Genomic DNA, 12,283 nt, shown 5'->3' with positions numbered 1-12,283 from the left:
CACTAAAGGGTTCTAGAATATAGACTAGTTGGCATATCATACATTGTGAAATGATATTACTCACATCTGGTAACGCTTTACAGTAACCATTGTCATTTTGTTTTCGTGTGCAAGGATGGTGCGATCTTGGTGTTCCTTCCAGGCTGGGATAATATTAGCACCTTACATGACTTACTGATGTCACAGGTCATGTTTAAATCAGGTAAGCATCATTTGGCGCTTCTGCACACTGTGTGTAATATGTTCTGTATAAATAGGAAGGATCAGCCATACAGAAATCAACACTTTTTCCTTTTAAAAAAAATAAATAAATCTGAAAATACTATAATGTTGGTTATTGGATGCTATAACGTTATTGTTTGTTCATCGCATAAAATGAAATCTAAAAAGTCTTACTAGTTGAGTGGTTGCAATGTTTCGCAGACAGGCCTGCTTCCTCGGACAGACTAGTAAGACATTTTACATTTTCATTTTATGATTTGTTTTATTGTTCCTAATGTTTTTATATATACATCTACATTATTATGAAGCTGTACAATAGATGAGTGTGGGTTTCCTGGGTCAGGTCTGCTTACCCCCTAAGTGTATACACACAGGAACCAGGCGGCACTCTCCGGATTTCAAATACTTGCCGTATTTAGTACCTTGAAAAAATGCTCTGCGCGGCGTTGAAACGTTGGTACCTGGTATGCACTTTGCACTTTAAAATGTAATTTTGAATACACCATTTTCTAAAATTGGGAAGCAAATTTAATTTATTGTGTGTCCATTATAGGGGGTATATTTACTAAAGTGTGGGTTTTTAGAAGTGGAGGTGTTGCCCATAGCAACCAATTAGATTCTACTTATTTATCACCTTCTATAAGATAATAGCTAGATTTTGGTAGCTGTGGGCAACATCTCTACTTCTGAAACCTTGCCCTTTAGTAAATATACCCCTAGGAGTTAAAATACCTTTAGGACACTGATATAAAAAATAAAAAAAATACCGTATTTGTAGAACCACTTGGTATTTTAGGATACCCATAGGGAATAGACATACTCTTATTTATAGAAAGCTCATTATTGAATAAGAAGTATTGCCTAATACTATATTAGTGGTTTTAAAGCACTCTAGTTAGCACCCAAGAAATAATGTATATCACCAGGTCAACTACTGTATTTCCCTTACTCTCACCCCTATTTTTTCTATACATAACACACATTTTTTACCATCCTATTCTGTTCCTTCCAACTCCTCTTCCCAACTAGTTGGCCAGCACTCCTGAAATGTTTAACCGTGATATGCCTGGGGGGTATATTAGTGTGGGTTGTGTACATTTTAGTGTTTGTATTTTTTTCAGTAGAATGCAGAGGCCAGATATCCCCTAGCTACCTCTATGACTGTTTGTCATTACCCAGTTTTCTTTTTTCATTGTTATTTTAAACTGTAAAGCGCAACGGAATTTGCTGCGCTGTATAAGAAACTGTTAATAAATATCCCTGTATTCTTAGAAGATATAAACTTTTGTTTCCTAATGACTTTTAACCAGTCCCTATAAAAGGAATATATGTTTGTCTGTTGAGACCTTTTACACTTGTATAATTATCTGTATTGTTCTCTTTAGAATGGTTTATTATTATCCCTTTGCATTCATTGATGCCAACTGTAAATCAGACGGAGGTATGTCACTAAACTATTTTTCATCTAGAGAAGCTTTAGCCATAAGGATAATTAAATGTCACCCTGTTTACCTGAAACACTTTTTTTTACATTTGGTTAGCCTGCCTGAAAACACAAGATTATAATCACTGCTGCAGGGATTTTTCTTTGCGTTATATATTCCTATTTACACTTTGCTCTGCTTTGTACATTTTTATACTAGATAGTGTAATACTAGATGCTAGATAGTGTTACCTGTAACGGCAATCACTGTTAAAGCAAAACTATTTATACTCATTATTTTCATATCTTTTCTCTGAGTAATTGTCAGAAATATCTATTTGGACAACTTGGAGTTATTATATAATTTATGTAAATACCATGATTATTTTTATATATTGGTAAATGGAAGGCTATATAGGGCTAGATTTATGAAAGCTTGGAGAGTGATGGGGGCAGATGTTCTTGGAAAGAGAGAAAGTAATAACCAATCAGCTGCTGTCATTTTTCAAACACAGCCTGTTATACAGCAGTTAAGAGCTGATTGGCTGGTAATTTAGCTCTCTTACCTTGTTGTTGGGCCATCTAACAGTTATTGCGCAGAGACTTAGAAAATGTTAATAAGCAGATTTATAGCTCTGCATCCTGCTCTACAGAGATAAACCTGTACAGGTTGTTACGGACGCTTGTGGGGTTGGTTGTGTAGATTTTATATGTATTGTTTTTTTGCTTTATTTATTCTTTCATCCGTCTAAAGACACTGTGTCCTTACCACTGGGTTAGAGTGTGTGGGCTATGGAGATGGCACTAAACCTTATAAAAACTAACTCCTTCCACCTCCAGCAGCACACCAGTCTAGTTTTTGTGTCTTGGAGTGCAGGCTTATGTCTCCTAGGTACCATCTAGGTTTCTTTTCTTTTCTGTTTTACATTCACAGTGCTTAGTCCCTGTTTACAGGAGACTGCATCTGCACACAAAATGATGTGTTAGTGTTTTCCTGGAAATCACTGTAATGTACCATTTTGTATGCAGATACAGCGACAATCAAACACAAAATAAAGGCATGCCGCATATCATTTTAATCAGTACAGGTTGAGTATCCCTTATCCAAAATTCAAAATCACACATTTTTGGTTCCCCTACTGAGATAATGACACATATATATGTATATTATACTATATATCTATATAATATATTTATATATATATATATATATACACACATAATATAATATATATATGTCATTATCTCAGTAGGGGACCCAAAAATGTGGGATTTTAAATTTTGGATAAGGGATATTCAACCTGTATAAGCTTATTGCACGTCCTATCTGCATATCGATGCGAATAAGACACATTTTCAGCAAAAAAAGGCGCCCAAAGTTAGCAGAGGTACCCGGAAACTTCCACGTGTCTTGAGCCAGGCATCTTCTGCTGCATGGCGTATTGACATATCTGTAGCAAGATTTGTGGGACTATTACAGATTTCTGTAGATCGCCCACTCTCAATTTTCTTGTTAGTACATTTCACTATTCTTAGTTGCTGTAGGGGGATTTGGTTAGCATCCCGGTGGTCGGGATGCTGGAAGTCATGTGACCGATGCTTGGATCCACCGACCGATCCAATCCCAAAGGTAAGTATTGGGACGACGGTTAGGGTTAGGGCCCAGGGGTGGCGGGTTGGTTTAATCACTAGAGGGGGAGTTAGTGGTTGCAGGAAATTACCAAATGCGATGCACAGAACCACATACTTTGCACTGCATGCACCGTGATGCCTGCTTAATCTAAGCCACAGGGTTCCGCAGAACCGTCTGCAATGGCGTAGTGGGCCAGGTTTATGGCTGAGGCTATTGCTGAGCTACGCCAATCTCGGACTACAGATTTGTGATCAGCTGCACGGTCTTTACCTACACCTTTTTCTGTTCCATCAGATGAACCACAATGGGCCAGTAATATGGGCAGATGTTTATCTGAAATGACGTCTCTTCTTTATTTAAGATACTTACATAAACTGTGGCCACCGCCACCAAAAAGTGAACTGTCCCTCTTTTGCCGGAATTTCCTTGGGATGATCCGGATTCAGCAGCTTCATCGCCAGAGGAAGGTGAGGTGGACCCTGACTGGGAAGCCGCTGATGCCGTAAGGAGGCAGGGAAATAGGTTAAGCTTTTATTCTACTGAATCTGCACCACATGATCGGAAAACTTTTCACAGCAATCTGCAGCATATTGGCATTGGAACTTCTTACCAGCGGTCCCCCAGAGATGACTGCAACAAAATGTTAAAAGCACCAGCAGCCGGGGAGGATCATGTGCAGCAGAAAAGTGTGGAGAGTGGTGAGACCACCCTTATACATTTTAAAAACTGTCTGGCCAGATTAACAACTAATGCACTAAATTTATTAATTGGACTTCTTATCGGCTGTTGAATATAAAAAGAACTATAACACTTATTTCTCTGACGTCCTAGTGGATGCTGGGGACTCCGAAAGGACCATGGGGAATAGCGGCTCCGCAGGAGACTGGGCACAAAAGTAAAAGCTTTAAGACTACCTGGTGTGCACTGGCTCCTCCCCCTATGACCCTCCTCCAAGCCTCAGTTAGATTTTTGTGCCCGAACGAGAAGGGTGCAGTCTAGGTGGCTCTCCTGAGCTGCTTAGAAAAAAGTTTAGTTTTAGGTTTTTTATTTTCAGTGAGACCTGCTGGCAACAGGCTCACTGCATCGAGGGACTAAGGGGAGAAGAAGCGAACTCACCTGCGTGCAGAGTGGATTGGGCTTCTTAGGCTACTGGACATTAGCTCCAGAGGGACGATCACAGGCCCAGCCATGGATGGGTCCCAGAGCCGCGCCGCCGTCCCCCTTACAGAGCCAGAAGAGCAGAAGAGGTCCGGAAAAATCGGCGGCAGAAGACGTCCTGTCTTCAATAAGGTAGCGCACAGCACCGCAGCTGTGCGCCATTGCTCTCAGCACACTTCACACTCCGGTCACTGAGGGTGCAGGGCGCTGGGTGGGGGCGCCCTGAGACGCAATATAAACACCTTAGGGGGCAAAAAATGCATCACATATAGCTCCTGGGCTATATGGATGCATTTAACTCATGCCTGTTTTTCCATAAAAAAGCGGGAGAACGGCCGCCGAGAAGGGGGCGGAGCCTATCTCCTCAGCACACTGGCGCCATTTTTCCTCACAGCTCCGTTGGAGGGAAGCTCCCTGACTCTCCCCTGCAGTCCTGCACTACAGAAACAGGGTAAAACAAGAGAGGGGGGGGGGGCACTAAATTGGCAGATGAATCTATACAGCAGCTATATAAGGGAAAAACACTTTTATAAGGTTATCCCTGTATATATATATAGCGCTCTGGTGTGTGCTGGCAAACTCTCCCTCTGTCTCCCCAAAGGGCTAGTGGGGTCCTGTCCTCTATCAGAGCATTCCCTGTGTGTGTGCTGTGTGTCGGTACGTTGTGTCGACATGTATGAGGAGGAAAATGGTATGGAGGCGGAGCAATTGCCTGTATTAGTGATGTCACCCCCTAGGGAGTCGACACCTGACTGGATGGTCTTATGGAAGGAATTACGTGATAGTGTCAGCACTTTACAAAAGACTGTTGACGACATGAGACAGCCGGCAAATCAGTTAATACCTGTACAGGCGTCTCAAACACCGTCAGGGGCTCTAAAGCGCCCGTTACCTCAGGTGGTCGACACAGACCCAGACACGGACACTGACTCCAGTGTCGACGGTGAGGAAACAAACGTATTTTCCAGTAGGACCACACGTTACATGATCACGGCAATGGAGGTGGTTTTGAACATTTCTGATACTACAAGTACCACAAAAAAGGGTATTATGTGGGGTGTGAAAAAACTACCCGTAGTTTTTCCTGAATCAGATGAATTAAATGAGGTGTGTGATGAAGCGTGGGTTTCCCCCGATAAAAAACTGCTAATTTCTAAAAAATTATTGGCATTATACCCTTTCCCGCCAGAGGTTAGGGCGCGTTGGGAAACACCCCCTAGGGTGGATAAGGCGCTCACACGCTTATCAAAACAGGTGGCGTTACCGTCTCCCGATACGGCCGCCCTCAAGGAACCAGCTGATAGGAAGCTGGAAAATATCCTAAAAAGTATATACACACATACTGGTATTATACTGCGACCAGCAATCGCCTCAGCCTGGATGTGCAGTGCTGGGGTGGCTTGGTCGGATTCCCTGACTGAAAATATTGATACCCTGGACAGGGACAATATATTATTGACTATAGAGCATTTAAAGGATGCATTTCTATATATGAGAGATGCACAGAGGGATATTTGCACTCTGGCATCAAGAGTAAGTGCGCTGTCCATTTCTGCCAGAAGAGGGTTATAGACGCGACAGTGGTCAGGTGATGCGGATTCCAAACGGCATATGGAAGTATTGCCGTATAAAGGGGAGGAGTTATTTGGGGTCGGTCTATCGGACCTGGTGGCCACGGCAACGGCTGGGAAATCCACCTTTTTACCCCAGGTCACCTCTCCGCAGAAAAAGACGCCGTCTTTTCAGGCTCAGTCCTTTCGTCCCCATAAGGGCAAGCGGGCAAAAGGCCACTCGTATCTGCCCCGGGGCAGAGGAAGGGGAAAAAGACTGCAGCAGACAGCCTCTTCCCAGGAACAGAAGCCCTCCCCCGCTTCTGCCAAGTCCTCAGCATGACGCTGGGGCCTTACAAGCGGACTCAGGCACGGTGGGGGCCCGTCTCAAGAATTTCAGCGCGCAGTGGGCTCACTCGCAAGTGGACCCCTGGATCCTGCAGGTAGTATCTCAGGGGTACAAATTGGAATTCGAGACGTCTCCCCCTCGCCGGTTCCTGAAGTCTGCTTTACCAACGTCTCCCCCCGACAGGGAGGCGGTATTGGAAGCCATTCACAAGCTGTATTCCCAGCAGGTGATAATCAAGGTACCCCTCCTACAACAGGGAAAGGGGTATTATTCCACGCTGTTTGTGGTACCGAAGCCGGACGGCTCGGTGAGACCTATTTTAAATCTGAAATCCTTGAACACTTACATACAAAGGTTCAAATTCAAGATGGAATCACTCAGAGCAGTGATAGCGAACCTGGAAGAAGGGGACTATATGGTGTCTCTGGACATCAAGGATGCTTACCTCCATGTCCCAATTTGCCCTTCTCACCAAGGGTACCTCAGGTTTGTGGTACAGAACTGTCACTATCAGTTTCAGACGCTGCCGTTTGGATTGTCCACGGCACCCCGGGTCTTTACCAAGGTAATGGCCGAAATGATGATTCTTCTTCGAAGAAAAGGCGTCTTAATTATCCCTTACTTGGACGATCTCCTGATAAGGGCGAGGTCCAGAGAACAGTTAGAGGTCGGAGTAGCACTATCTCAAGTAGTACTACGACAGCACGGATGGATTCTAAATATTCCAAAATCGCAGCTGATTCCGACGACACGTCTGCTGTTCCTAGGGATGATTCTGGACACAGTACAGAAAAAGGTGTTTCTCCCGGAGGAGAAAGCCAGGGAGTTATCCGACCTAGTCAGGAACCTCCTAAAACCAGGCCAAGTGTCAGTGCATCAATGCACAAGGGTCCTGGGAAAAATGGTGGCTTCTTACGAAGCGATTCCATTCGGCAGATTCCACGCAAGAACTTTTCAGTGGGATCTGCTGGACAAATGGTCTGGATCGCATCTTCAAATGCATCAGCGGATAACCCTGTCTCCAAGGACAAGGGTGTCTCTCCTGTGGTGGTTGCAGAGTGCTCATCTTCTAGAGGGCCGCAGATTCGGCATTCAGGACTGGGTCCTGGTGACCACGGATGCCAGCCTGAGAGGCTGGGGAGCAGTCACACAGGGAAGAAATTTCCAGGGCTTGTGGTCAAGCATGGAAACGTCACTTCACATAAATATCCTGGAACTAAGGGCCATTTACAATGCCCTAAGTCAGGCAAGGCCTCTGCTTCAGGGTCAGCCGGTGCTGATCCAGTCGGACAACATCACGGCAGTCGCCCACGTAAACAGACAGGGCGGCACAAGAAGCAGGAGGGCAATGACGGAAGTTGCAAGGATTCTTCGCTGGGCGGAAAATCATGTGATAGCACTGTCAGCAGTGTTCATTCCGGGAGTGGACAACTGGGAAGCAGACTTCCTCAGCAGACACGATCTCCACCCGGGGGAGTGGGGACTTCACCCAGAAGTCTTCCACATGATTGTGAACCGTTGGGAAAAACCAAAGGTGGACATGATGGCGTCCCGCCTCAACAAAAAACTGGACAGATATTGCGCCAGGTCAAGGGACCCTCAGGCAATAGCTGTGGACGATCTGGTAACACCGTGGGTGTACCAGTCAGTGTATGTGTTCCCTCCTCTGCCTCTCATACCCAAGGTACTGAGAATCATAAGAAGGAGAGGAGTAAGGACTATACTCGTGGCTCCGGATTGGCCAAGAAGGACTTGGAACCCGGAACTTCAAGAGATGCTCACGGAAGACCCGTGGCCTCTACCTCTAAGAAAGGACCTGCTCCAGCAGGGACCATGTCTGTTCCAAGACTTACCGCGGCTGCGTTTGACGGCATGGCGGTTGAACGCCGGATCCTGAAGGAAAAAGGCATTCCGGATGAAGTCATCCCTACCCTGATCAAAGCCAGGAAGGATGTAACTGTGCAACATTATCACCGTATTTGGCGTAAATATGTTGCGTGGTGTGAGGCCAGGAAGGCCCCTACAGAGGAATTTCAACTGGGTCGTTTCCTGCATTTCCTGCAAACAGGACTGTCTATGGGCCTAAAATTAGGGTCCATTAAGGTTCAAATTTCGGCCCTGTCAATATTCTTCCAAAAAAAACTAGCTTCAGTTCCTGAAGTCCAGACGTTTGTCAAGGGGGTACTGCATATACAGCCTCCTTTTGTGCCTCCAGTGGCACCTTGGGATCTCAATGTAGTTTTGGGGTTCCTAAAATCACATTGGTTTGAACCACTCACCACTGTGGACTTAAAATATCTCACATGGAAAGTGGTAATGCTGTTAGCCCTGGCCTCAGCTAGGCGTGTCTCAGAATTGGCGGCTTTATCCTATAAAAGCCCTTACCTAATTTTTCATACGGACAGGGCAGAATTGAGGACTCGTCCTCAATTTCTCCCTAAGGTGGTTTCAGCATTTCACTTAAACCAGCCTATTGTGGTGCCTGCGGCTACTAGGGACTTGGAGGATTCCAAGTTGCTGGACGTAGTCAGGGCCCTGAAAATATATGTTTCCAGGACGGCTGGAGTCAGAAAATCTGACTCGCTGTTTATCCTGTATGCACCCAACAAGCTGGGTGCTCCTGCTTCTAAGCAGACTATTGCTCGTTGGATTTGTAGTACAATTCAGCTTGCACATTCTGTGGCAGGCCTGCCACAGCCAAAATCTGTAAAAGCCCATTCCACACGGAAAGTGGGCTCATCTTGGGCGGCTGCCCGAGGGGTCTTGGCTTTACAACTTTGCCGAGCAGCTACTTGGTCAGGGGCAAACACGTTTGCTAAATTCTACAAATTTGATACCCTGGCTGAGGAGGACCTGGAGTTCTCTCATTCGGTGCTGCAGAGTCATCCGCACTCTCTCGCCCGTTTGGGAGCTTTGGTATAATCCCCATGGTCCTTTCGGAGTCCCCAGCATCCACTAGGACGTCAGAGAAAATAAGAATTTACTTACCGATAATTCTATTTCTCATAGTCCGTAGTGGATGCTGGGCGCCCATCCCAAGTGCAGATTGTCTGCAATACTTGTACATAGTTATTGTTACAAAAAATCGGGTTATTATTGTTGTGAGCCATCTTTTCAGAGGCTCCTCTGTTATCATGCTGTTAACTGGGTTCAGATCACAAGTTGTACGGTGTGATTGGTGTGGCTGGTATGAGTCTTACCCGGGATTCAAAATCCTTCCTTATTGTGTACGCTCGTCCGGGCACAGTATCCTAACTGAGGCTTGGAGGAGGGTCATAGGGGGAGGAGCCAGTGCACACCAGGTAGTCTTAAAGCTTTTACTTTTGTGCCCAGTCTCCTGCGGAGCCGCTATTCCCCATGGTCCTTTCGGAGTCCCCAGCATCCACTACGGACTATGAGAAATAGAATTATCGGTAAGTAAATTCTTATTTTCAACAGCTCTGGCTCTGATATGTGAGCAATGCAGTGATTCAGATCAACTTATGTGAAACAAATTGATAGTTACTAATGAGATATATCTGCTACATGCATCCAAACAAGTTACAAATTAGCACACTAAAAGGAAAATAGGGGTTTCTCAACCATATTAGTCTAACCAAGTAAAAAGAAAAAGAATAGTATTACAGTGCACAGGATTTGAATGTATTCAATGTATTTAAAACAATATAAAAAGATCAATGAATCACAACCACCAGCCGGTTTTCAGTTTCATAGCAAAAATTCATGTAAAGCTATTTAATACAGTATAATATCAATCTAGCAACAAGTGCAACAAAATTAGTAAGTTTCCTTGCTGAACAGGATGTAATTTGATAAGCGCTACGTCAGCTTTTGTGTTCCCCCCCCCCCCCCCCCCCCCTGACTGGGAGGACATTTCTAGTTGGAAAGAGGACCACGCATCGGGTTCGGGTGTCAAGCTTTAAATTGGTCAGACCCTACAACTACAGGATTCTGGCATTGCGTAATAAAGTTCCAAGAAGAAACAGATTTCTGGTTTTCTGCCCTTCTCCCAATTTTAAGAGATATTAAAAGAAACTTGGCTTAAGCTGGATACTAAATTCCAGGTCCCCAGAAAGTTCAAATATTGCTAGCCAATTTTGTTTAGCGCATGTCGGAGGTTGCTTCTGGCGTTCAGTCGGATGATCCTTTTCAAGCTCTTTAGTGGCAAAAAATTCTGAATCTCTTACTTTTGTCAGTGATTCCTTACTGGATGCTGTTTCTATCCAGTCTCGTATTTCCACTTTGGCAATAGAAGAAAGATGTTCCATGTGGCTGCGGTCTTAAAAGGCTGATTCGGAATCTAAATACACTTTGGCGGCAGTTCCCTTAGAGGGAGAATTTCTTTTTGACATTGAGCTTACTAAAGTATTCTTTCAAGCCACTGGGGACAAAAGTCCTTATCTTCCTGTCTCTGCTCCAAAACCGAAAACTCCTAGGGTACAGTCCTTTCAGCCCCAAGGTAGAGGAAATTTTAATGCCTTTCCTGTTTGCCCCTCAGAGGTGCTTTCTGAGGCTGTGGGGTCTGAGATACCAGTCGGCCTGGATCCAAACCAGCTGACAAACCTTCTGCATGACTTTCCGCATTCTGCGCTCAGCCCTCAGGTGGTGCGGACCTGCTTGCTCAAATTTCGGAATGTTTGGCTCCAAACATAGTCAGACAGTTGGGTGAGTGGTGTCATCTCCCAAGGGTACATTCTGGACCTCGCACATCATGTCCCAGACCTTTTTTTTTTGTTTTGGTACCCCTCTTCCTCAAGAACCTCTCAGGAAACAGGCTCTTTTCCAGGAAGTTTCGACTTTTTCCATTTCCGGTGTCATTATTCCGCTTCCTTCTCATCAGCATGGGTTTTTATTCCAGTCTTTTTCTGGTGGACAAAGCAGATGAATCATTCTGTCCAATCCTAAATCTCAAACTGTTAAACCCCTTTCTTTTTCTGGAAAAGTTCAAAATGGAGTCCATCCGTTCTGTCATAGGTGCCATGAAGGCCAGAGAATTTTTGTCTTTCATTGGAATAAAAGATGCATACTTCAATGTTCCCATATGGACAGGTCATCACCATCTTTTACATTTTGCCGTGGGACCATGGCATTTTCAGTTTCAGACCTTGCCCTTCGGACTCTCAATAGCTCCCACTGTGTTCATGAAAGTTATTTGCTCACATGGTAGCCTTGCTCAGGCGCAATTGCATCAATGTAATTCCCTATCTGGACGATTTGTTGCTCAAAGTTCCTTCCGACACCCTCCTTCGTCAACATCTGCAGCTCACTGTGGATTTGTGGTCTTTTTCGGTTAGCTGATAAACTATCCCAAGTCAAAGCTCATTCCTATTCCCCCACTGCAAGCTTATTCCACTTGTGCTGTGGGTGCTTCCTGGGTGGCTCACTGTGGTGCCTCCGTGGAACTGCTGTACCAAGGAGCAACCTGGTCGCTTGTGCACACTTTCACAATATGTTACTGCTTTCGGGGAAACAGACGCCACTGTTGCCCGTCAAATTTTGTGTGTGGCTGTGCCGGATCTGAATTTACCCGTTAGCTTGCTTTAGGAATTCCCAGTGGTAATGATGCAGCGTCTCCCAGATGGATGAAAGAGAAAACATTTTTTTAACTCCCTGTAAAATCTCTTCCTCAGAGTCCATCTGGTGGACCCTGCGATCCCTCCCTGCTTGTCTGGTTTCTTGACATTTGTTTTCGCATTTTGGTGTAGACTGAGGTGCTGCTGGAGGTGGAAAGGGTTAGAGGGGAGAGGAGTTAGTTTTCTTAAGTAGCCCACTTATAGTTTTTATAAGTAGCCCATCATAGCCCACACACTCTAACCCAGTGGTAATGACGCAGCGTCCCCTAGTTGGACTCCAAGGATGAGATTTTATGGTGAGTGAAAAATCAAATATTTGCTTTGTTTTGTTGTTTTTCTTAATGGATTACATGAAAATGGTTTCCAAAAAAAGGT

At 44.8% G+C, this 12,283-nt stretch overlaps 1 protein-coding gene across 3 annotated transcripts in view; it reads left to right on the top strand.

Annotated features, from left to right (window-relative positions):
- DHX36 (DEAH-box helicase 36) overlaps window positions 1-12,283 on the top strand; it is a 290,388-nt gene that overhangs the window by 116,834 nt on the left and 161,271 nt on the right. For all 3 annotated transcript variants that reach the window (XM_063916103.1, XM_063916102.1, XM_063916105.1), the window contains exons 12-13: window positions 115-202; window positions 1,608-1,663. In XM_063916103.1, coding sequence (XP_063772173.1) covers window positions 115-202; window positions 1,608-1,663 — 144 coding nt within the window. The remainder of the gene's footprint in view (window positions 1-114; window positions 203-1,607; window positions 1,664-12,283) is intronic.

The sequence above is a fragment of the Pseudophryne corroboree genome, chromosome 4 (genome assembly GCF_028390025.1).
Source record: "Pseudophryne corroboree isolate aPseCor3 chromosome 4, aPseCor3.hap2, whole genome shotgun sequence".
Lineage (NCBI taxonomy): Eukaryota > Metazoa > Chordata > Amphibia > Anura > Myobatrachidae > Pseudophryne > Pseudophryne corroboree.
This window is presented reverse-complemented; position numbering and strand designations above follow the sequence as displayed.